We start from the raw sequence: 26,532 nt of genomic DNA on the forward strand, positions 1-26,532 counted from the left end.
TTCTCAGAGTTTCTGTCTTCTCTCTGTACAGATGACATCCCAAAGTCTACCTCTCTGTTCCCAGCTCCCTCAACTCCATCCCTGACTCTTCTCATACAATTAACTTAGGGCCTCCCCCAGCCTTCAGCTAGTATGCTACCCATCTAAAACTAAACTCTGCAGCTCTCCCTTTCCACCACCTACTTACTCCGCCTGGCTTTCTGATTCTTGTCATGAGAATGCATGCATTCTGGACACATCTGCTAACCAAAAAGCAGGATGCCAGACACTGGGAGTACAGGGATTTTAAAAGCCCAGATCCTCACTCTCAAGGAATTTGTAGGTGGCTGGTAAGAGACAGGCCATAGAAATCCCATCACATGTGGTCAGAGCTCTAATGGAGGAAAGCCGAAGGGACACGCTATCCCCAAAGGAAGGAGAGCTCTGGATCCCTGAAGATTCAGGGTAGCTTAGTCCAGTTCAGATCCAAGTTGTCTAGTTTTATTCCTCTGCTCTTTTGATCCCTGGATGCTATCAGACACTTGGTTCTATTGATTCTTTCTCAGCTGTGCCTTTTATACTGCACTCACCCAAGCCCCAGTGTGCATACGTGTCCCTTGAGAATCTTATTAAAATGAAGATTTTCTTTGAACAGGCAGAGAGGGTGGAGCCTGGGAGACTGCATTTCTTACACACTCCCAGGGGGTGGTGTTATTGCTGCCAAACTGTGTAGGACAATGTACCTCATTAGGTTCTTTGTTCCTGTGCTCTTCTTACACCCCTATCACCTCAGACCAACACCAGCACCCAGTCAACCAACATTCTCCCTGCCTCCGAGCCTGGATGTGCTATATGATTGCCACCAGCCATGGCACCTTTTGAAATTAAAATTTAAATTCCATTTCTTCATCACAGTAGCCACATTTCACATGTTCGACAGTCACAGTGCCATATAATATAGAACAGTTATAGACAATCTCTTTCTTTGTAAAGCTCTGTAGCAGGGCACTGCTTGATAATCTCCACCCCACCATAGGCATATTCCTTTGTGGAACTAGTTGTACACCGACTACCATCTTCACCAGACTGTGAAGTCCTAGGAAACAAACTCTGCATTGCCTTATCATTTTTTCCATCCCTGGTATGTAGCCTACATTCTTTCTTCCATTCAACAATATGTGTTAATCATCTACTATACACCAGATGCTGTGCTTGGCACTGGGAGCAAGTGGTGCTCAGAGGTGAATGTGACAAATATGATCCCTGCAGTAATGGAGGTCACAAACAGCCACTCTGTAATTAATCACTAGAATGGGTAGATGAATAAAAAAATATATAAACCACTCCCATGGAAGTCTCACCAAATCTACAATAAGTACTTCCCACCTGCAGAATAAAGTCCAAATTCCATAGCTTGGGATACAAGCCCCTTCTGAGAGACATAATATCAGTTTACTAGGAGTTCCATAGCTAAATACTGTATCACAGACAAGGTGCTTAAACGACAGAAATTTATTTCTCACTGTCTTGAGGCTGCAAGTCCAGGATCAAAGTGTTGATGGGTCTGGGCTCTCCTGAGGCCTCTCTCCTTGGCTTGCACAGGACCATTGCATGATCTTTCTTTTACGCCTGAGTGTCCCTGATGTCTCCTTGTATCCAAATGTCCTCTTCTTATAAGGTCATGGATCTAATTGAATGAGGGTTTATCCTAATGGTTTCAATTTAATTAACTCTTTAGAGGCCATCTCCAAATACAGTCATATGCGGAGGCACTGGGGATTAGGATTTCAACACATGAATTTGGGAGGAACACAATGCAGCCTCTAACCATTTGAAAGAGGATTTTAGAATCTAATAAAATTGAGATCTGATAAAAGCTCTGAAATTCGCTATTAATAACTGCCAATGAAAGGCTATTTCACTTGTCTGAGCCTGTTTCCTCATGAACTTGTTAAGAAAATTATAAGCAATTACTCCTGTGAAGCACCTAGCAGAGATCGTAGGCACTTCCAGTAGCCTACGCATAGTAGGCACTCAACTAATTATAGCCACTGTCATCAATCACTCTATCTTCCCTAGACCCCCAGACACAATCGCTCTCTTACTTCTGGTCCTCCAACATGGGGAGCCTTGACTAGCCCAACCCTGGTTCATACCCTTGCTGTTGTCTTTATATGCAAATCCTGGCTGCCCTTCCAGTTCATTTCTCTCATGTAGCCTGACGGCCAGAGGCCGCCCTGGGCTCTTCATCTCTCCAAACTTGTTAGCATTCCTGTGGATTCAATATCATTACCCAAATATCACCCAGGAATTAAAATCCCATACTGTTAATGTATCTGCTAATTTTCCTGCATATATGCTGACCTTCCCTATTAGATGAGAGGCATTTTTTATCAAAGTCCACCATTATGCTTTTTAGATTCTCTTATTGCAACTGTGGAAGTGTCTCGAACATAGCAGGCCTTAATCAACCCAAAAAGTAAGCAAATATAAAATATGTACAGTTGTCTTCCCTTGACTGTGGGGGAGAAGTTCCAAAACTCCCAGTGAATGTCTAACATCAGGAGAGTGTCAAACCTCACATAGACTACGTATTTTCCTACACATACATACCCAAATGTAATGCCTTTTGCATCTTAACCAAGCATTCCCCACAAAATGGGGCAATAACTTTTGTAGTTTGAGTTGTGACAGCAAAACTAGCACAGATTTCTTGTTCCTTGTTCACAATTTAATAGATAGAAGTTTCCTTTTTTCTGTAGACCATAGCCACCATGATATGGTATGTTTTCTTTCTTTATTAAATTGTGAACTTTCATCTTCTCAGCTAAAAGAAGCACTTTGAAGTTTCCTTTACGTTATTTCTGAATAGCTGCCATGACTCTTATGTTTTGAAACTATTACAAAATTGTTATGGTTTAGATGTGATGTCCCTTAAAACTCATATGTGAGACAATGCAAAAAGGTTTGAAGGAGAAATGATCGGATTAGAGCCTTAACCTAATCAGTGAATCGATCCCTGATGGGATTAACTGGGTGGTAAGTAGAGGCGGGTGGGGTGTGGCTGGAGGAAGTGGTTCATTAGAGGTGTGGTTATGTGGTATATATTTTGTATCTGGAGAGTAGAGTCTCTCTCTGCTTCTGATCATCATGTGAGCTGCTCCCTCTGCCACAATCATGTTGTTCCTGCCTCACCTGGAGTCCTGAAGAATGAAGCCACTGTCTATGGATAGAGACCACAGAAACTGTGAGGACCCAGATAAACTTTTCCTCCTCTATAATTGTTCTGGTTGGATATTTGAGTCACGGCAGTGAAAAAACTGACCAAACAGAAATAAAATATGGATTACCAGAACATGAGCAATGAGAAACTATAATCAATTTGTTAACCTAGATAGCTACTAAGTCAGTAATGGGTAGGTAGCATATATAGTGTGGATACACTGGACAGAGGGATGATTCATGTGCTGGGATGGGGCAAAATTTCATCATGTACTCAGAATGACACACAATATAAAACTTAAGAACTGCCTATTTCTGAAATTTCCATTTGATATTTTCAGGCCACAGCTAACTACAGGTAAATGAAACAGAAAAGTGCAACAGTAGGTAAGGGGGGGCTACTATGTATGTAGTCAATGTTCACTGATTGAATAGGGGTGTGTGTGTATGTGCGCGTGCATGCAGTGCATGTGCAGTTTTAGTATAAAGGAACCTTAGCAAACAGAAACATCAAGTTCAGACTGTCACTTCTTTCCCCAGGGATCCAAAGAGGTAATTCAGAGAGAATTCAATGGTTTTGCAATGTTTTATTACTGGGTCCTAGACACATGACGATTTGTTAAATATTGAGAATGTATATTTCACAAATTGATGGATATCTGTTTCTAGATAAGTTTATTAACCTACACAAGTAATGTATGAGAAATTCTCCTGACAATGAGAAGAATTAATTTTAAATGTTTGTCTTAGAAGAGATTTAGTTAGAATTTCAGAGTATAACTGAACAAACTCTTTTAATTAATATTTTATCTGGCAGGAAATATTTATGAGACATTACCAACCTCATAAATGCAAATGGAATTTCTATAAATAGGACAAAAAATAATTTCCTGTAAGTGTCATGTTCTAAAGAGAAAACTTTAATTGTGAATTCATCTCCTACTCCATGAAAGAAGGTAAAAGAAGCAGATAAAAGGGGACAGAGGAGATGGGTTTGCACTCTAATTAACAGTGATAAGACACATAAATTCTCTGTTGCTTTATAGCATCTCCTCATCAATTTTCAGCCAATGAAAATACACTTAGCACCTTCCAAATCTCCCTGAGTTGTTCTGAAATTGTGTCACCTACTGTCAAATGTCATTTGTACTCTTTGAAAACATGGGATGGAAAAGACCAGGCTACCCTAAGTTTGCAACAACCAGTCACTACAATACTCTTACTTCTCATCTTTCAGGTTTGGGCGGAGAACTGGATATTGATTTTTTTTTTTTCTCAGTCCAAGGTCAAATCACAGAGAGACTATTCGTAAAGCAGTATTTTCCAGACCATCCTGTGCTTCACTGTAAAATGAGTCAAGCTCTCCCATAGGGCAGAAGGAACATCATGGTCTTTATACTCAATCCAAAGGCCATTGCTGCTCCAGAACAGAGCACCCCTTCCAGACTCAGTTAATGCTTTGAGTGTGTTATCCAGACCTCAGAGCTACATAGTTAAAGCCTTTGCCAAGAACTAGGAAATGAAAAAATTAAATACTTTCTGTTAAACCATAAGATCCACCAGCATGCAATGAATGAGCACCAAGACAGAGATTTCCTAGTTTAGTCAGAGCCTATTGCAGCCACACTGAATGATCAGGCTCTCTACAGACAGAAAAGGAGTGTGTCCAGGGGACTACTCTGAGCACTGTTCCCTGGATAGGGACAGGGCAGTGGGCTGTGGATGCTAGTCTCCACAGCAAGGATAGAGTCAGTGCACTCTAATCCCAGTGACAAGCATTTTTCTCATTGCAATTGAATAAACCAGTTTCCTGGTAGTCTTCATTCACATGATAAATATCCACCCACTGGGCCTAGGTGCTGGAGATACAGTACATTGGAGCTAGATGTGTCTGTCACTGAGGGGGGGAAACATACACAGGTCCTGGAAGGGGGTTATTAAACTCAAAAAGACTGGGTAACAGCTAAGACAAGGAGCAAAGGTAAGAAAGGCTACCTTGAAGGGACCAGATCACAGACAGTAGCCCTCCCTTTGCAGGGTGATGTCTGCACCTGCTTTTCCTGCGTCTCACAGGAATCAAATAGATTCATGCAATCATCTTTCCTCAAGGACAGAAGGAATCCAAAAGGGAGGGCAGGGAGGTGGTGAGGAGGCCCTGCCAGTGCCTAGGAACACATTCTGCTTCCACTAACTCCTTTCCCTGACATTTCTACCCACCAGTCACAAGACATTTGTGCTGTAGGGTGGGTGGGGGAGGAGACCACATACCTGTTCCCTGTCTCTGGACCTTCACCCTCAGCCAGTGGATCAGGTCCCAAGACCCTGACCCCAGCCACAGAAGCAACAACTATCTGCGTGTGAATGTGGAGCCCAGACAGTAGTTCCCGACTTTCCAAAGGAAAGTCTCCACCTGTGGCGTTGCATCTCAGGAAAGGCACCAAAATACTGCCAACCGCCCCCTCGACGCACCGCAGCGACTGAGTTGCCCCTTCAAGGCTTTGAGCTAAGGTTTTTCAGCCCTGAATTTTTTCTGTCTGCTCTACCGCACCCACTAAACCACATGAACACAGATGCTCACGCACGTGCACCCACGCGCGCGCACGCAGGTGCTCACACATGTACACGCGCGCACACGTGGACGTTCACACACGGGGGCGTTTCCACACATGCATGGGGCGCTGAGACACCCGCGCACCCGGGTCACTGATCCTTACACCTGCCTGGGCGACCCAAAGCACTCTAGTTCCACCTGCCGGGATGTAGCAGGATGATAGCGCAGACAGGAGCGACAGTGGACAGCGGGGAAGAGAGAGGCGGCCTGCCTGCCGGCCTGCCTCTCTCTGCTTTCCTCTTCTTTGCGAGCCGCGCCCGCCCCATCCCCACCTTACCCGCCCTCTGCGGCCTTTGCCCGTGGCCCTTTAAATCTCGTTATTATCCGGAGATTCATTTGTGCTGGGGGGAGAGGGAGGAGAACCCTGGGAGACAGGAGGGAGGAGAGAGGGGAGGGAGGCAGGGAAAGAGGAAGAGAGCGAGCGCCTCTGGCTGCGCTCTCTTGCTATTAGAAGGGAGTGACTGAAGAGGCTGGCGAGTGAAGACACAGAGAGAGGATGATTTAGATGCCTCTGCCTCTGCCCACAAGACCCACAACAAGGGAGAGGCTCTAGGCTGCAGCTACTCGGTGGGGTAATGGCTGGGGCTGGAGAGTCGCCTCAAAAGCTCTGAAAGCCTCCTGCGCAGCCTTAAGGGACATCCCAGAAGTTAGCATCAGTGGGACTTGGAAGCTCCGATCTCAACAAGTAAGTTGTCTTCTTTTCCTCCTCCATTTCTCACCTGGGTTCACTGGTTCTGAAAGGCAGAAGCGACACTCTGGGGGTGCCCATCACCCCATGGGAGCAAGCTGTTGCAGAGAAACTGCCAGATGCGGGGAGAAAGGGCAGAGGAATAAGGAAAAGATCAGGGCTGGTCCAAAGTTCAGACAGGAAATTTGAGAGATGTCCCAGCAGTAGGCAGTGGGTCACCCTGGGCCTGGGGAGCCCAGCATCCAGAGTGCTGTAACCATCTTCCTCCCCAGTAGGAGACTGGGTACCTGAAATGCCTGGAATCTCCTTTCATTGTTTTAAGAGGCTAGGGCACTGGGGTGGGGTGGGGCAACTGCCTTTGGTAATGATTCTACCTTTAGGTGGGGGCAGAGAGGGCCAGGGTGGGAATAGCAGCTACCTCAGCCTTAGATCCTCAGCTTAGTCTTGCTTTCCCTTTTAAGTCTTGGCATATTGGGAATGTGGCCTTATTATTTCTGCCCTGTCCTCTGCCCAGGTCACTAGGTCACGTCCTGCTTGCTTCCCTCTTTCTTTTTAGACATCTTTCAAACTGTTCTGAAAGACTGACCTGGGGGTCAAGGAACCAAGGGCAGGGAATAAGGAATAGGAAAAAGCCACACTGTCTTTATACTCTTTCTCCTCAAACTGGTGTATATCCCTGGAGAGCTGCTCCAGTGACCTGTGGTTCTGTTTATCCTTTCCACAGCTTCTCCTGTCCCTGAGCTTCTGAGCAGACTTAGGTCAATGCTGACTCCTCCAATTTAGTTTCCTCCCCAAAGTTCCAGGGGCTACCCCAAAATGGGCAAAGAGGGGAGCCAGTCCAGTATGTATTCCAAGAGCTCTTTCAAACACCGAAAGATGATCAATGGGAACATACCTGTTTGCCAAGTAATTTACTCTGTTTTAATCCTCTTAATGAAGCAGAGATTGTTGTACTCACTCCACAGGTGAGAAATGGCAGCCAAGAGAGGCTGTATAACTTGCTTGAGGCAAACAACTTATAAAGAGAGATTCTCACCTGGGTCCAACTCCAAAATGTACCTGTCTTATCACAAGTAAGCTATACATTCTAGAACGTTCTGGTTCACAAAACACTTTCCCAGGTGAGAAAGAGGTAGTGAAAAGAAGCTGATATTTATGAAACCAAGGTGCTGACTAGGACACGTTTACTTGAGTTAATCCACACACCAGCCCTGTGAGGCAGAGCTTGGTTCTCCTGTTTTATAAATGAGCATTATCGCAGCATGCTGAGTACTAAGTGGCAGCGCTATTATTTTCTAATTCCTTGTCCACTGGCTTAGAATTCGGGGTCTTTTTATTATTATACAAAAACCCTGCAAGATGTCCCTGCCCTCCCAGATCCATGCCTTTTGCTTAGATCCCACGTAAATCCCATCAACCATCTTCCTAGAATCTGGCAGATGAACAGAGCAGAGGGAATGATGTGTGAGTCAGAGAGCAGAGCCGTGCTTTAGGCTTTGGTAAGCAAATATTGGTCAGCTTCACTGGGATTGTAGACTATTGAGCTAAACCAAGATATGTCATTCTGCTTAGAAGTATAGTGTACTCAGTGAGGGTCCTGGAATATAGGGTCCGTACTTCTTGGAAGCACACCAGCAGAGCCACCATTGTAAGAGAACTTGCTGCACACTCTGCAATGCCCAGCAATCTTCCCCAGACTTGCTACCTAGCTCTCCCTTAGAAAGGAGACCAAACACTCAGGCAAGACTCTCCAAAAGCAGCAAGAAACTGCTGGCATTACTCACAGGCAGCATTTCTTACTTAAGGAGCATGTCTGCATTAAACAGAAATCCAGTGCTGTAGCTGGAGGAGGAGGCAGGGGCAAAGGGTGAGCAGGATATGGGGCATGCTGCTCCCCCCCACCACCACCACCAGGGCTGTTCTCAAAGCTTAGCTGCCTTCTCTGCATGAAGTCAGATCTCTGTGGGATTCCCCCAACGTGGGTTTCCTGAGCCTGCCAGCATGCACAACACATCAGTGTGTCTTTGTCACAGTATTCTCATTGCCCCTGATGCAGGCAACATAGCAAGATCCCCCTTGGGGCTTTCTCAAGCACTTGACTGGGCTTCTTTTCTAGGAATTAGAGAGACAGTTAAGGTGCTCTGGTCATCTATGATGAAATTAACCCCAGGTTAAGGAGGAAATAACCAGAGTGTCCATTCTCCAATTCCCATTTTCTCTTAAATGACAGGATTCTCCAAGCCTTCAGTGGGCAAAGGCACCAGTGGGTATACTAGGCATTTCTATACATGAAAACTGCATCTATTTTTTTGTTGTTGTTGTTGTTTTAAGATCAGTTCAACAACCATTTGTTTGATCACCTGGCATGTGCCAGGGATAATTAAGTTTTGAAGACCTTGGAATGGGATCACTTGGGCAGGGTTATGCTTTCCATTTGGGAGAATGTTAGGGAAAGCTTGCAATTTCTGAGCTAATACTGATTGAATTTTTAGGCTGGGGTTGGAGGGATGATGGAGAGAATGCAAGGGGACTAGAATCCATTTTTAAATTACACTTTTCACTGTGCTTGCACTGCACACCAATCCAGTCATGAAAAGCTGGCATTGTTTGTAAGAGAGGACCCAACATCAGATGACCTCTAAGGCAGTTTTTGGCCATGCGGGAGTTTTTCTATCTTTAATAAAGACAAGAATTGGGAATTCCAATACAAAGAATGGAAGGGAGGCATTAAAAATACCTGAATGTATTTTTTCAAAAAGATTGTGAAGTGGCTTTCTCTGAAATTATTTTAAAGCAGAGCAGATAGCTTCACTTTCACCTTCACAAAACTAAAGGATGGAGTGGCTGGCCAGCCCCCACCCCCACCCCCAGGCATATCTAGTTCCTCCTACCTTGACATTCAATTCAGATAAAGGAGCTATTCTAGTCAACAGAGCCCAGGATGGCAGTAACCCTTGCCAAGAGCTGTGTTAAGTTAAATATCAGAGCCAAACCTTTAACACCAAGACCCTGAGATTCTGGCTGGGGCTTAAATGTTAAGTCCCATTGTCATTCCAGACTAGAGCAGGCTGGAGGTTAAAGGTCAGGGGTAATTTAACTTGTCAGTAGGTGGCATCAGCACTTCCTGGTCACCAGGGATCTAACCCACGTGGTGGCAAGAGAGTCTGGAAACAAGAAAGGTGGTGGTCCCAGTAGGGTCAGGGTGGGGTCAGCTCAAGGTTGTAGTCTACTCTCCTTCTTTTGATTTGGTTGTTGGAGGCGCGCGCGCACACACACACACACACACACACACACACACACACACACACACCCCTCCTCTCACATTCCAGACTCCCAATCTCATTCAGGGAGGCCCCAATGCCATTATCCTACACCACTGCTTGTGATCAGAAAGAAAGAGCCAAGAGGACTTCAGATGCTACCTGTGTCTTTTTCTCAAGTTCTGCCCCCTATTTCCCCCACCTTAACCTTGGGCAAGCTTGAGCCACTCAGTACTCAGTACTTAAGCCTAATGGGAAGGAGCTCAGAAGAGTCACTGGCATGAGGCACTGCCTCTACTCCAGCAAGGTGGCTATCCCCCAGGACTAGGAGAATCCATGGATGTCTAGGTCTCAGGGACCCCTACAAACAAAGGCTGCCTTATAGCACAGCAAACCTAATGGACACCTAGGTCTGAAGGCTTTCCCAGTCCAAGTTAGGTAGCCTTGGTTGCTTTGCAAAATGTCCTTTATCAGATGGACTCAAAATGTCATTCATATCCCTTTTAAAGTGTGTACAGCACTTCTACACAGGCTAGACCTTGTACAGGAAACTGAGATAGAAGACTAGATCATTTGTACACTGTGTCTACCCCCAAACCCCCTTTGGGGAAAGGCAGACCTGCCCAGGAATAAATTACAGCCTGGATGGTAGGGTGCTGGGTACCACTAGAGAGATGCACAAAAGGCCACAGGAGGCAGAGCCAGGGGGAAACAGGAAAGGTCTGCTGGTGGTGGAGTGGAGACAGGTGATCCAACAAGTGGCTTGAATAGGTAGGGAACAGGTTAGATATGGGGTAGTGGGGAGTGAGGCTGCAAGAGCAGAGTCTGAGAATGGGAGCCTGGCGTGGGCCTGGGCCTCACAGATGGACCTGGGAAGCCTGCCCCTGCCTCAGATCTGTGGATGTCCCCAACTCCTTCCCATAAGCATTCAAACTGAGTCACATTTTATTTCCTCCCCGATCCTTGCCCTCTGTCCCTCACTCAGTTTGCATCTTTTCTCTCTCTACTCTGTCTCTTTCTCCTCTTGACCATACCTGCCCTTTAGTACTTCTTTGGCTCTGTTCCTCTTCTTACTACATTCATCCTCCCAATTTTCTTTTATTAAACATTTTTATTTTTAGATAATTGTATATTTGCATGTGAGTCAAGAAATGATACAGAGAAAACTACCATACTCTTTGCCCAGTTGCTCTCAATGGTAACAACTTGCAAAATTATACTACTACAATGTCCAAAGTAATAAATAATCTATAATAGAACAACATTTTCATCCACACAAGTATGAAAATGTTTCTATTATTGCCACACAGACTTGCCACCCACCTGACCAAACCCTGGCAATCACTAATCTGTTCTCCATTTCTATAATTTTTGTCATCTCAAATGTTATATAAATAGCATGTAACCTTTTGGAATTGGCTTTCTTCACTCAACATAATCCCTGAAGATTCAACAAAGGGTGTGTATGTGTGTGTGTGTGTGTGTGTGTGTGTGTGTGTGTGTGTGTAGGCATGCATGCGCATGCCTGCGTGTTTTAGTCCATAGCATGAATGTATCACAGTTTATTTATCCATCTATCCATTGAAAGTCATTTGAGTTGTTCACAGATTGGGACTGTTACCAATAAAGCTTCTATAAATATTTGTCTACTAGTTTTTGTGTGAACGTAAGTGTTCATTTCTCTGGGATAAATGCCCAGAAGTGCAATTGCTGGGTCATATGGTAGTTACACGTTTAGGAGTTTGGGGGGTTTTGTTAGCTGTCAAACTGTTTTTTCCACAGTGACTATACAGTTTTGAATTCCTGCCAGCAATGTACAAGTGATCCAGTTTTTCTGTATCCTTGCCAACATTTGGTGTTATTGCTATTTTTAATTTTAATTTAATTTAAATTTAATTTATTTTTATTTTTAATGATAACTTATTGTGGTTTTAATTTGCATCTTTTAATGGCTAAGGATGATGATCATCTTTTTGTGTGCTTGTTTGCCTTCTACATATCCTCTTTGGCAAAATGTGTCAGACCCAGGATTGATTTTTGTGTTGTTGTTTCATATGAATTTTGAGAGTTCTTTATATATTCTAGATACTATTCCTTTGTGTGCAAATATTTTCTCCTACTCCATAATTTGGCTTTTTATCTTCTTAACACGGTATTTTTCAAAGCAAATATTTTCAATTCTGATGAACTTTATCAGTTTTTCTCCAAAAGTTTTATAGTTTTCTCTTTTCCATTGAAGTCCATGATCCATTTGGGGTTAATTTTTATATAAGTTCTGAAACTCATGTCAAGGCTTATTTTGGTTTTCCCTATGGATGTGAGATTACTCCTTTGCTATTTGTTGAAAAAGCTGTCTTTCCTCCATTGAATTTCTTTTGCACTTTTGTTGTCTGTTTTGTTGAAGGTCTATTTTGGGGCTCTCTGATCTGTCAAATTGATCTATATGTCTGTTCTTTTGCCAGTGCCAATAATAAATCTTAAAATTGGGTAGACTGATTCCTTCTACTTTATTCTTTTCCAAAATCATTTTATCTATGTTAATTCTTTTGTCTTTCCCTATAAATCTTAAGGTAATTTTATCTATGTCTAAAAGAAAATATTGTGGGATTTTGCTAGGAATTTATATTAAGCCTTTACCATTTTGAGTCTTCCAGTCCATTTTTTTCAAGCTATCTTTTGATTTCTTTCTTTGTCATTTTGTAGTTGTCAGCAGTTCTTTTTTGTTCTGCCAGGAACAAACTGTGTGACCTTGAGCACCTCTGAGTTTCTCAGACCTTCAGTTCACTTTCCAGAAAGTGGGACCGATAACAACAATGACCTCAAAATCGCATGGAAAAGGTCAAATGAGGGGGCACATGGGAAGTGAGTGACAGTGGGTTTTCAGTGCACGTGTTCTCTCTCTTATCTGCTCTTTCTTTCCTTCTCCCCAGCTCTCATTTGACACCTCCATTCACCCTCACTTCACCTTTCCTTTTGATCCTTTGCTTTTTTACCCTCTTTTTACCTCATCTCCATACTCTAATTCCCCTGTTCTCTTCACTTTATGTTTTTAGTCTCACTGGCTTTTTTTTTTTTTTTCATTCATTCTCCCAGGATTTACCCTTTCTTGGGTTTTGGGGGGCACCCTCTTTTCCCTACTTTCTTTAGGCCAGTCAGCCTGGGTTTAAATCCAGATCAACAACTTACTATCTCCAGAACAGCCACTCCCCTTCCTCTGCTTCAGTGTCCTCGGCTGTAAAATGGGACAAATAGTAACTGCCTCACATGGTCTCTGAAGTGGTTCAATGAATTTATACAGACAAAGCATTTAGAATAAAATCTAGTATATGGTATGTACCAACAGGTTTCAGCTGTGATCACTGGGATTTTACCTATTATGCCCTGTTTCCTTGGTTCTTTCTCACTCACTAGTCCATCTATCTTCTCTTCCCAGGCCTTGTTTTTGACTTGTATATAAATATATTCATATTCACATCATCTTGCTTTATTGCTCGTATCCTCTCTGCATTTCTGTCATATTCCCTAATCATTGCTGATAAATTGGCACCGGCCCAGGAAATCTGTCCCTGGGGTTGTAGAAAGGAAACAAGTGGTTTTTCATTTTGATTTAATTATTAATCCCCCTTCGTATTTAATGCAGAATACATGCGGTGTAGGGTTACAATGAAGAAATTGTGTCATAACTATGCTGCTTGCTTTCAAAGAGAGAGTAGGCCTAAAAAGGAAAAATACTAGACAGAAACAAATGCAGGGGAAATGTAAGATGAGTTAATTTGATTTTCATGCCCTTTTCCTGACAATTATCCCTCCATCCTCTGCAAAGGACATGTAGATTGTACAGGTAAGTCAGGGCTGCGTATCAAAGCAAGTGTATGTAAGGAGCCCCGAGTGGCCCATAGCAGCTCACCAGGGAGGGCAATGAGATGTTCCTCTTAAGGAAATGGGAGCCAAGCAGGCTGGGAACTTCTGTCACAAGCTTACTTCCTGCTCCATAGGTGTACTCTCAATAATTAATGACTTGAAAGGTACTCACATGTGATTAAGTCTTTCAAATCTAGATTGCATATCTCAAATTAAGCTTAATATCTGTCCTTTTAAAAACTGCTGAATATATTAAGACTCACTTAGATATGCTCAAGTGGATCTTTTAAATCCCTTTTTGTCTCTATTTTCTGCAAAGAATTGAAGCAAAATTTGCCAAGCCTGCCTGCTCTCATTTCAGACAAGAACGCTGTCTTTCTTGAAAAACCCTTAAGTGAAATACCGTTTAGTCCTTCCCTCTCTCCTTGTTATCTTTTACACACAGAATCTCAGTATTGCTGCTTCCTTAGTGACAGAGCAACCATAGCAGTAGTCCACAGCCCTTCTATTCAGGTACTTGTTCCTCCCCAGATCTATACAGGAAGTTTTATTGCTTTCTTAGATTTGTGGTAGGGGATCCATCGAGGATGCAATCTAATTGAGTAACCTATCTCCTCCTTGTATGGGCTGCCCAGGTGCCTAAAACCCCAAGCTCACCTTCTGGTTCCCCATTTGATATTAAGTGACTCGTTTGCTGTTCAGCCAGAAGTCAGGACCACCTGTTAGGCCCACTTAAGTCTTTCAGTGCTTGTATTTCAAAACACTTCACAAGTGTTCCTGCATCTACAACGCCACCATCCTGGAAGCAAATTAACCGGCATTTGTGTGCCCTTGGGCAACTAAACTATCCATCTGCAAAATGGGACTGAAATTGTAGGATTGTCTTGAGCTGACTCAAGAGTTCTGAAAGAGCCCAAGAGAGATGCAAATTACCATTATTATTCCACAATGATAATTTTGAAGAATAATAATACTGATATTATTTTATACTTTATATCTGCTCTTAACCTATGCCAATTTGGATTAAGTGGGTCAAGTTACATTCTACTAGAAGTTGGTTGGATAGAATTTTCATGATAAAATGGAAGATGTTTCTTTACCATTATGATCCTCATGGGTATTTTCATTTCTCATATAGAAAAACAATCAGGATGAGGACATTGAGAGTAACATGGATCCATGGCATAGGTTGAGGCCAGGAGAGTCAAGATTGTAATTCAGAATCAAGATGACTGGATTCTGACGGACACAAAGTAGGAGAATTGGACTCAGGCCAAGATCAGTTCAAAGCCAGGCTCTGCTGCTTCAGAGCCATGTGGCCTTGGGCAAGTTCCTTCTCTGCTCTGAATCTCAGTCTCCTTATCTGTATGATGGACACATCATACTAATAACATCGTTGTGATGATCAGGAAACATAGGTAAGGCACTAGTTAAGAGCAGCACCTGCATGTGTGTATGTGCTCACACACACACACACACACACACTCACTCGCTGACATACTTCCAGAGCTAATTTGCAAAGAAAAACAAGAAGTCAGTACAACCTACTGCAGGAGATAAATTAAGCACATATTTAAAACAAGCAAAAAAGAATGCAAAGGGCATGGGGAACATAGCACTGATAGGTTAGGTGCTTTTAAAAGGACCCACCCTGGTCAAAGGACTCAGAATCAAAATGAGGCAAAGTTGCATCACTCTGGCAGTAATCTCAGTCCTGCATCCTGATCCACCCCCCTTGACTTTGTTCTCAACAGTAATCCCACCTGTGCTGAGGGACCGGATTTAAGAGCTCCCCTCTGAAGGCAGGGACAGCCCAGGATGCAGGCCAGAGGGATGCCCTGAGCAGGGGAGGATGTGAGTCTGTGACAGCTCCCCAGGGATAGGACAAGGCTGATGCGGTGGGTCCTCATCCCCCTGAGAAGTCCCTTTTTCAGAGGCCTTAGCAGTTCTGCAATTGGAGAACACTGTGCAGAGACAGCTCTGTGGTGATGAAGTGTTCTATCTAACACCACCTATTCTGAGATCCACATTGTCCCTGGCTCCACATTCCACTGTCGGCCCCTTGACCTGCTCCTGGCACATGGCTCACAGACACAGGAGACTTATCCACTTTAGCAGTGGGAGAACTTAGAAGAAACTCCTTCTTGGGCCTTCTGCTTGGGGCACAGCTGAAAGGACAATGCATTCCTGAACTTCTGAGCCCATGGGAGCAAGGAACATCCTGGGCATAAATATCAGCATCTGGGATCTAACTCCACTCATGTGACAGACCTGCGCAGTCCTGTTGTGCCATAATTCCCAAACCACTGATTATCCGCATCAGTTCCATCTGAGCCAGAAACCAGCTCTGGGCTAATGGGACACAATAAGGAGTGGGGACTGTGGTGGACTGAAGTCATCTGCTCCACCCTCCTGTCCTTAGAGCTCTCCTCTGAGTGTATTTATAGCATTGTCAGAAATCTCTTCTCATCGAAAGCCATTTCTTCCTTTAGTGACATAGAGGACTACCACCATTATCTAACATGCTGTTCTCTGTTTTGCAAGTGGTGCCAGTTAGGAAGGAGAAGGCAGCCAGGCAGGAGATGCACTTTAAGAACAGGGACTGTCCTAGCAGCCGTCTGCATGATGGAAGGGGCTGAAGAAGTGGACAACAGACAGGACTAGTTAGGACCATGGGAATCAAACTGGTGGGAATGGAGGAGGCAAACCCTTGACCCCCTCTTTGCTATGGCATGCATCCCAGAGTGAACTCTCCTCTCCCCCGACCCCCACCCTCAGCCTCCTGTCTTTCTTTGTCCTGGAGATTGACAGGCAGCATTTATGGCAGACCCAATAATCCAAAGAGGAAAGCTTTGAAGAGAATTTATTGGCACTATCACAGTTCTTAGCACCATGCTGAGCATAACTCAAAGTACAATCCAAGGTGTCCCTAGGAAGAAAAGGTCTCTCTCTGACTGAGTGGCCCAGAAACATAAATTGGCAGCTGTGAATCTAATTCACAGATGACTTTTCTTTGGCTTGCATAATATTTCTAAAGTTGTCGAATTTGTTATTTTGGGGGAGGGGGTAATTTCATGTTCAAATGTTTTAATTTCTAGATTTTTTGGAAAAAGAAAGTGAAGGATCTTGCAGTATCAACTCCACATTCTGGCACGGCAATAATTAGCTAGAGCCAAGGAGAGATTGCCCTCTTTTTTACTGCATGTGTGCTCAGTTCACCACAGTCCCCCACTCCTTATTACAACCCATTAGCCCAGAACTAGTTTTGGGTGCATTAACCATGTATTTGTATCATTACTTTCCTAGACTAAAGAGAATTAATATTTTAAATCTTTATCAAAAATGTGATAATGAGATGTAAGAAATTGCATCTGAATAAAAATAGAAAAAAGCCTATTATCTGTATATGACTAATAATCAAATATAATGTGTCCATATTGAAAGATCCCATCCAGCAGCCACATTCACTGACTTCTATAGGAGGCAGAGTTCTGCACCAACCCAAAGGTTCTGGTTACTATGGCATGTCCAGCCCCATGAGCTGAGAAATTCAGGAAAAATTGCATATTTTCCCTTGCTCCTGGCAGAAGCAGACCCATCTTGGATGAGGGAAAATCCAGACCTTAAGAGTAAAATTGGTGGCTGCTAGCTAGTGGTCTTTTCCTTGTAGGGAGTCCACTGTCTGAGCAGACATTTCCAAGAGAGAAGGGGATGCTCCTAGTCATTCTACCAGAACAGCCAATGCTATCTGGGCCATGTGGATACCCGTGTCCTTGGAGTAATTACGGATATTTGGGGGCAAGATTGTTGTAGTTTTGAAAAGCCCAGGAGCACTGTCAGATGAGCAGGGAGCACTCTAGAGAAGAGCCAGAGGGTGGAGGGAGAACAGAGACCCACCAGAGAGGCACAGCCATGCCACTGGCAGCCTCTGCATAGCAGGTATGCACAGACAAAATACATTGCTTTCCTGGCACAGTTCAGACATCTGTTAGTCTGGCTACATCCTGGGCCTGACCCTCATGGAGGCTTAGAGCAACCTGATGAAACCCAAGAGCTGCAGAAAAGCAACCAGTCCTGAGAAACTTGTCCTACCTCTCCATAGTTCTGTGCCTGTAAACATACCACCAATCGCTGGGCTTTTGTGAACTGTACAATGAGGCTACAATTTTGACAGATGTATTCAAGTATTAAATGATACAATGCATTAAAAAAAAACTAGTACAGAGATGGTATATAATGGACATTCAAAACCTAAGCTATTTTTCCTATTTGGCCCCCTGTTCTCATACCAGAAAGCTTTCCTGCCTCACCCACTTCCCTGGCACCCTCTGTACCACAGCTTTCCTGAACCTTCCTTACCCATCCCTGCCAAACCAAATTAAAAACTGCACCTCAGTTTCTCTATCACTGTCTATGGGTTGATCTGTTGGCCTGTTTGCTCATCACTAACCTATAAGCTCCTTCAGGGCAGAGAATATAACTGTGATCCTCAATGTCTTTGCCTGTTAGAGTCACCTGTGGCCAGGGCTGATTGCAAGTGCACCCAAGGTGCAGCCTTGCTGCTGAATGCAGACTGAGAACCAGCAGTGTCAACATCACAGGAAGCTCCTTAGATAAAATGAAAATTTGGGGAACCCAGATCTAATGATTCAAAGCCTGCATTTCAATAAGATCCTCTGGTGGATGGAAAGCACAGGAAAGCCCTTGAAGTGAGGTTCTACCCTGAGGGCCCATCATAATGCTAGTATTCAGTGGGGGTTGCTGACTGGGTGGATAGGAAGAAGCCGTTTGTCAGTTTCTCCTGAAATTCCTCCTGAGCATTCACACCTACTACCTCTTATGCTATGACCCAGATTTATTTGGGTTCAATACCTAGGAATTCAAGAAAAAATGGATCTTCTGCACCTAAGCTGATAGAATCAATAACTGCACAATGTTGAAGTTTTTAAACAAAACACCTGATGTTTTTTTTTAAAGATTTATTACTCCTGGGCTCTGTGCCATTAAATCTCAGAGTGCACCAAAAAGAATTTTGTTTTGTTTTAAGGCTGGTAATTTTGAAAAGCCAGGAAACCAGTACTGACCTCCTGGGAGGAGCCAACCCGTTAGTGTGGTTAGGACACAGGTTCAGAGAGGCTGGATTGGGCTAACCCTTTTTTGAGGATGAGGGACCCGAATCAGGGATCTGGGCTTTGTCTGCTCTCTCCCTGGCTAGGGTTCCTGGGCCATCAGGCTAGTTCCTGGGGGACAGTGCCTCTGTCTCCTCTCTCAGTGGGCTCCTTCTGGCCTCTCTCAGCTGCTATTTCTGTTTGGAGAAAGCTGAGGGCCCCTGTGGCTTGTCGCCCATGTGGCGTCTGAACTAATGTAGCTGCAAAGGTACTCAAGAGCATAGCAAAGGCAAGAATTCAGTTTCTAACCCCAGTAAGGGCATTCATTGTCTGGGGCCTGCTGCTGGGAGGTTTCACTGAAAGCCTCCTGCGTTACATTCCCTGAGACCTGCAGGCAGAAGCTCTGGGGTCCGGGGGTCTGCACTCTGGGTCAGGCCGGGTCTCTGCTGCACTCTGGACCTGCCGGTGTGGGAGCGACGCTGAGGGCTCCCCCATCTGTGCTGAGCTCAGGGCTTCCCCGCCACGCCTGGGGCTTCCGAGTCCCCAAGCTCGAAGTCTGGCAGCTGCTTCCCTCCGCCTCTCCCCGGGCAGGAGGCGGGGGTTGGGGGAGCGCGCTGGAGACCCCGGAAGCGAGAAGCTGGCAGCTGCGGGCCAGGGACAAGGGCTCCCAAAGCAAACACTCCGGAACCGGGAGGCAGCACAGGCTCTGCCAAAAGGAACAGCTCTTAGAAGGCACAGCTTCATGGGGCAGCAGACCAGGGGGTTACCACCTAGAATCCTACAGAAACTGGAGAGATCCCAGACCTCTGCAAGGAGCATTTACACCCAAGTCCAGCCACTAAGGACTACACACTGGTAGTGAACCCTAGGCAAGATTTCTAAGCTCCTAGCTTCCCTTTTTGTAAAATGAAGATAAAATCACACTTGCAGAGTTAATGAAATGAAGCTTATGGGAGCCCGCTGCTGACACTTCCCCAGCCCTGAGAGAGCCACACACAGTTCATGCACTTTTCCTTTAATCTTCCCAGCAACGTTCTTTGATTGGTATTATTCTCACCCTCATTTTGCAGATGAAATAACTGAGACTTAGAGAAATAACTTTCTCCAAAGTGCCTCAGCTTAAGGTAGAACAGGAACCTGGGCAATCTGGTGCCAGAGTCTGGTTTCTTAAACATTTGCGATACTTAAGAAAATCATCAGTATTCCTTTCTATACTCTATTTCTATTTTGGCTGTAGTGGATGACCACAGACTTAATGGCTTCGAACAACATGTTTATTAGTTCACAGGTCTGTAGGTCAGAAGTCCATTTTGTGACTGTTCTCTGCCTGGTTCTCACAAGGCCAAAGTCAAAGTGGTTGGTGGTGTCGATGTTCTCATCTGGAACCCAGGGTCCTCTTCCAAGCTCCGGTGGTTGTCAGAATTCAGTTCTTCACAATTGTAGGACTGCTGCCCTGCTGGCTGTTGCCTGGGGGCTGTCTCAGCACCTAGAAGTCATCACATTTCCTGTCATGTGGTCCCCTCCATCTTTAAAGCAAATGAGAAATCTTCCCTTCATCTAACTCCTCTAGTGATGCATTTCCTGCTTCAGGAAAAGTCCAGTCCCTTCTAAGGGCTTATATGATTAGTTTGACCCACATGACCTTCCTTTATTCAAGGTGACTCTAATTGTGGGTAATGAGGGTCCCAACCCCAAGTCCCCAGATTATTCAGGGAGTGTATACTGTGGGGCAGGAATCATGCAGCCATCTTAGAATTCTGCCACTTACACATGCTCTGTGCAGTATATACTCAATTTATGGCAGCTTTAATCCTCCCTGCTAACCGTGAGAGCTCTTGAGGCAACTGGGCCAGCCTATTCACCAACCAATTTGGAGCATTTTTATATTTTAACAACCAATACAGCCATATAGATTCATAGAATTCAAACATAACAACATGGAACTAATATGGCCTCCTCCATTACTCTTCCTCCAGCCTCACTGTAAGCCTTAAATCTCAGAGAAGGAAGTTGTCAACCCAGAGAGAGAGGAGGAAATCCATGGAGATATTTGTGGCTCCCATTTTCACAGATAGGGAAACTAAGTCTGAGACAAGACTCCCAGCTCAGTGCTTTCTCCAGGAAGCCCTGCAGAGCCCTGGGTGTGCTCCTAACAAACCTCTATGGCTGTGCTCCTGGCATTCTAGGCCACCCCATGATGCAGAGCTTTCTGCACTGTGGTGGGTGTTTGTAGAATTCCTTCCATTTAAGTGGATATCAGATTCACTCATGCATCATCTAAAATACAACTCCCTTTGATTTGACCTCTTTTGAGTCTCTCCACTCATGCTTTATATCAAAGGGATTAAACCTCTTTGCTGGACTTGAAGCTCTGTCTTTCCCAGGGGTTTTCATCCTGTCTGTGCAAAGCTTTCCATCCGTGGGCACAGGGGAGGCCAGAAGATGAAGAGCAGTAATGGGCTTGATGAGGTGTAATAGGATTGGCTGAAGTCAGTGCTTTGTCTTGCATTCTGCAGAGAGCAGCCAGGCTACTCGGCTGCTCTCAGCCAAGCCCATGACTTTTCTTTCTGCTTCTCTCTCTACACACGGTTCTACACAAACCCTAGGTTCAAAGAGGCAGTACGAGAGTATAAACTCCAGGAGGGATGGGTCTGCATTTACCCTCTTCATTGCTTTATGGCCAGTTCTAAACACAGGACTACTATACGTAGTTCCTCAACGCTTGCCGAATGGGTGTATAATTAATAGAATGGATCTTGAAAACTTTATTAAGGAAGTCCATCTCTATTGCTCCTGAGAATCTGTGATGGGCAAACAGCAATGCAGAACAGGAGTTCTAGGATGGCAAGTTACTCACCATTAAAATAGTAGAGGCTCTATGCCAGTCAGCTTAAAGTCTACGCTGCAAATCACCACTAGGGCATTAGATGCTTAACTTAAATATTCCTGACCTTATTTTTAAAATAGAGTTAATGGAACTTTGCATTACATTTAAACTCAATGCAAATTCAATGACAGAAATGCATTCTGGAAAATGCATCATTAGGTGATTCATTGTTGTGGAAACATCATGGAGCATATTTACACAAATTAAGATGCCTACAATGTCATTAGGCTGTATGATCTGTGGGACCACCATTTTATATGCATTAATATGACCAAAGTGTCATTATGCAGTGCATGACTAAATGTACATTTATACTTATATTTATGTCCGTATCATATATTCTTGCCACAGATCCCTGCAATGGCTCCCAGGGGCAAAGAGTATTATTCAAGATTTTGAGCAAAGAAATTGAGACAAAGAAAGTTAGGATTATTTTTCTATGGACCACAGAACAAGTTTGTTGGACATTGAGCTAGAATGCAGATCTCACCCTGGGTCAAGTCAGGAATAACTTATGATTCCAGTGCATACGGAGAAGGTATACTGATCTTAAATCAGAAGTAAGCCTCCTTTTTCTGTCTGCCAGACATGAAAAGTTTTCAGACGTAGGCTGAGGTGTCCTAGAAAACATCTTTCTGTTTCTAGTACAGCATGCAAGAACGTATGAGAATATGTTTAAAAATAAAGAAGGAAACAGTGCAGAAAATCAGCAAAAAGCTGTTCTCCCCCAAGAGCTGAGGGCAGGAGAATATGCTTTCCCAAGTGTCCTGGCCCATGATTCACCCTTGTGGCATTGTGCCTGCCCCACCCAACAGCAGCTGCTGGGGCAGTCCACAACAACACTCCTATCAGAACTCTGTCTGGATTTCAGGAGCTAGAGTTTCCAGGAGCACACGGAGTTAACAGTGTATCTCATCATCTCTGGGCATCTCCGATCAGGTTTTCAGTACAAGACCTGTACCTACAGCTAGAGCAAAATCCTGCTTGGAATTCTGCAAAGAAGCTCCAAGCATTTCCCTCTGTGTTTCATTTATCTTTCTAATTGCCATGTGAGGGAGCAGGTGGCTCTGTGCAGAATGGCCGATGGATGTCTGAGATAACTAGCCCTTTGAATGACTCTCCAATATGGTATTTTTTGAGGTTACCTTGAAATTGCTGCAATCACCCAGGCAACAAAGGAAGAGGTCTGTCAGGGTCATCTGACCTCCCAGGGTGTGTGAAATTGCCTTGGTTGGTCAATAAGTTGGCTCAGTGGCTTATAGAACATACATACACAAGGTTTTTCAGAGCACAGTTCTGTCCAGCCAAACCCCTGGAATAGCCTCAAAAGTGGTGGAGTTCCCACACGGGACTGCCCCCAAACCATCCCAAGATGGGGCTGGTTGGGATTTCAAAGAAATAAGCACTGATCAGGGTGATCAGTCCAATGCATCTCTTAGGGGAATTTATAGAGGAATGAATAGCAAGAAAAGGAATATTCTATCTAAGGATGTCCTCAGCACAGGTCAGGGTGTGAAATCTAATGGGCTTTTAAGGAATTTGGCTCAAGGCTAAGGGTAGTTTCTGCATGTTTAGCAATATGTTAGAATTTTTGGTGTTTCAAGCAACCACCTTAACAGTTCATCAAGAGTGCCTGGGAATGTTCAAGGCTTGGGTTTAGCCTGCAAGAGAAAAAAAAAATGACTTGCCAGATCACAGAGGGGTCAAGGCACACTGTAGTTCTCAATCAGGACAAAGAAAGAAATTAGGGGGAACTGGCAAGTCCTACTCCTGGGAAGGAGTATACCTATGAAACCCAGGAAAACTTGGTTACAATGATGAAGAAGTGTTAAATTATAGTACGGCCTACTGTGACTTTCCAAGGATCAGTGCTTGTAGAACTTTCTGGAGGGAGAGTTCATCAGTTGAGGTCTAAGCCATAGAACACTGAGGGCTGTGGTTAAGTCCTTGGGCTAGAGCCAGATAAACCTAGATCCAAAACCTGACTTGGCCACATGCTACGCAAGCTTCATTTTCTTCTTCTAAAAACTGAACAGATAATAACTATTTGTCTAATAGCTTTATGGTAGGATTACATGAGCTAACGGATATAAATTTCTTAGGGAAATGCCTGGCTCATGATGCTCAGAAATTTAAGCTCTTCTTATTAATTGCAGAGATATTCACAGTCTTGCCTAATTTCATCAGAGTCTTAAAGCATTTTAAATGGGTTTGAGCAGAATATCAGAAAAATAGTCAATTGTATATTGCAGGTGTCTGATGTCTCTTTGAAGTATGGCACATCCTCCAACAAACAGTCCTTTTGAAGATCTTGGCGTGTGAATATTCTGTCTCAACTTTGTAGGGAATAAATGGATCACATTTTTAAAGAGTGTATCTCCACAGCAATTTTTAAAAATTTGTTCTTTTTAGATATCTCCACAGCAATTCATCATTTTAGTAAGTGCTCAGACAGTCACAGATTCCGTAGTGGGAGGAGTGACCACTTGGCAAACAGACACACACTGCCTTTTCCTCTCTGTGGCTAAAATCTCCTAGATGAAAGGAAGGGAGACAATGAGGTCTAAAGGAAAGAACACAGACTTTGGGCTAGGTAAATAGCATCCCAAATATTGGCTTTAACCACTTTCTTATTTGGTGACTTGAGTGTCACCCACCCTTAATGGGTCTTTGCCTTCTTATTCTTCTTATTTAGTCATCAATTTTATTCACTACCTTCCTTTGTGTAGATGATACATACCAGGCTATCCTCTAGGTGCTTGAAAAATGTAAGGGAACAAAGTGAACTCAAAATTATGCCCCTTTGGAGCTTTCATGCTAATGGAGGGAGAGAGGCTCTTAGAAATCAACATGATGACAAGGTTGGGGCATGGAGTTCAGCAGTAGAGCACTTTGTCTAGCATGTGTGAGACCCTGGATTCAATCCCCAGCAAAGAAAGAGAGAGAGAGAGAGAGAGAGAGAGAGAGAGAGAGAGAGAGAGAGAGAGAGAGAAGGAAGGAAGGAAGGAAGGAAGGAAGGAAGGAAGGAAGGAAGGAAGGAAGGAAGGAAGGAAGGAAGGGAGAGAGAGAGAGAAATCACTGTGATATATAAGCACACAGTATATAATGTGCATTACAACCTCTAACTCCAACAAGTTCTTGTGGTAATGAGTGACAATCCATATATCTTGCAAGGAATATAGGAGGCATTTAAATATATTGTTGCAATCATTGTTTGTAAAATTGCTCCCAGATTTATTTAAATCCTTTAAATACTTTGCTTACAGTGGACACCTAAGCACTGTTTATTTATTCATTCCACAAACTCTTGAGCATCTAGTGTATGCTAGAATCTGTAATAAGCCCCAGAGAGGCAAAGGAATCCTATAAGAATAAGTGGTCCCTGCCCTTGAGAATTTTACAGTTTCAGCTACTGTTCCTTAGGGAGAGGCCCAGAGAGCCCCCAGGTGAGAGTCCCTCCAGTCTTGTGTCTGGGAATCAGCGTAGTCCACTTCACTTATGATGTCTTTGTTAACTCCACATAACCCAGTTATGGCTGGTGACTCTAGGAATGCTATGAACCAGGACATGGAGATTGGAGTCACCCCCTGGGACCCCAAGAAGATTCCCAAACAGGCCCGTGATTATATCCCCATCGCCACAGACCGCACCCGTCTGCTGGCAGAAGGCAAGAAGCCCCGGCAGCGCTATATGGAGAAGAGCGGCAAGTGCAATGTGCACCACGGCAACGTCCAGGAAACCTACCGGTACCTGAGCGACCTCTTTACCACCCTGGTGGACCTCAAATGGCGCTTCAATCTGCTCGTCTTCACCATGGTCTACACCATCACATGGTTGTTCTTTGGTTTCATCTGGTGGCTCATTGCTTATATCCGGGGTGATCTGGACCATGTAGGTGACCAGGAGTGGATCCCTTGTGTTGAAAACCTCAGCGGTTTTGTGTCTGCTTTCCTGTTCTCCATTGAGACTGAAACAACCATCGGGTACGGCTTCCGAGTCATCACGGAGAAGTGTCCAGAGGGGATCATACTCCTCCTGGTGCAGGCCATCCTGGGCTCCATCGTCAATGCCTTCATGGTGGGCTGCATGTTTGTCAAGATCAGCCAGCCAAAGAAGAGAGCCGAAACCCTCATGTTTTCCAACAACGCGGTTATCTCCATGCGGGACGAGAAGCTGTGCCTCATGTTCCGAGTGGGGGACCTCCGCAACTCCCACATTGTGGAGGCCTCCATCCGCGCCAAGCTCATCAAGTCACGCCAGACCAAAGAGGGGGAGTTCATCCCCCTGAACCAGACTGACATCAACGTGGGCTTCGACACTGGCGATGACCGTCTCTTCCTGGTGTCTCCACTCATCATCTCACATGAGATCAATGAGAAGAGCCCTTTCTGGGAGATGTCTCGGGCTCAGCTGGATCAGGAAGAGTTTGAAGTCGTGGTCATTCTAGAAGGGATGGTGGAAGCAACAGGTAAGACATTTCTCCCTCCTTGGCCACATAATCCTCTTACCTTCCCTGGAGCTTAGACCACTGTGACTCCAGAAGGTGAAAGTGTGTATGTGAGAATCCTGAGCGTGCACAGTCAGTATGTGCAAGTAACAATGTCACAGTAACAATGACCTGAGGGGCATTGTTACTCAAGATGGAATACTAACAATAGCTGGTGTTGATCAATCCCCCCCCAACTTCCAGGCACGATTCTAGACTCTGAACAAATATTATTCGATTCCCTCCCATACTCCTGTTAGGTAGTTTTCATTAAGGTACAGGTATAGAAACAGAGGCACAGACACAGCAAGCACTACCAAATCATAGAGCCAGGACACACCTCAAGCCAGAGGACCCCAGAACTGGCAGTTGTTTCCAACAAGCAAAAGTGATATTGACTGGGAGTGACACCAAGGCAAGCTGGGTTTTC

The 26,532-nt window shown here is 44.4% G+C and overlaps 1 protein-coding gene and 1 long non-coding RNA gene across 2 annotated transcripts in view; one reads left to right on the top strand and one right to left on the bottom strand.

Moving 5' to 3' along the window:
- Positions 1-6,496, bottom strand: part of LOC120889755 (uncharacterized) — a 19,824-nt gene extending 13,328 nt beyond the window's left edge. Inside the window, exon 1 of the long non-coding RNA XR_005733852.2 lies at positions 6,090-6,496. This is a non-coding gene — a long non-coding RNA (uncharacterized LOC120889755). The remainder of the gene's footprint in view (positions 1-6,089) is intronic.
- Positions 6,182-26,532, top strand: part of Kcnj5 (potassium inwardly rectifying channel subfamily J member 5) — a 26,677-nt gene continuing 6,326 nt past the window's right edge. Inside the window, exons 1-2 of the mRNA XM_005330740.5 lie at positions 6,182-6,497; positions 25,146-26,084. Coding sequence (XP_005330797.3) covers positions 25,148-26,084 — 937 coding nt within the window. The 5' untranslated portion in view covers positions 6,182-6,497; positions 25,146-25,147. The remainder of the gene's footprint in view (positions 6,498-25,145; positions 26,085-26,532) is intronic.

The sequence above is a fragment of the Ictidomys tridecemlineatus genome, chromosome 4 (genome assembly GCF_052094955.1).
Source record: "Ictidomys tridecemlineatus isolate mIctTri1 chromosome 4, mIctTri1.hap1, whole genome shotgun sequence".
NCBI classification, from domain to species: domain Eukaryota; kingdom Metazoa; phylum Chordata; class Mammalia; order Rodentia; family Sciuridae; genus Ictidomys; species Ictidomys tridecemlineatus.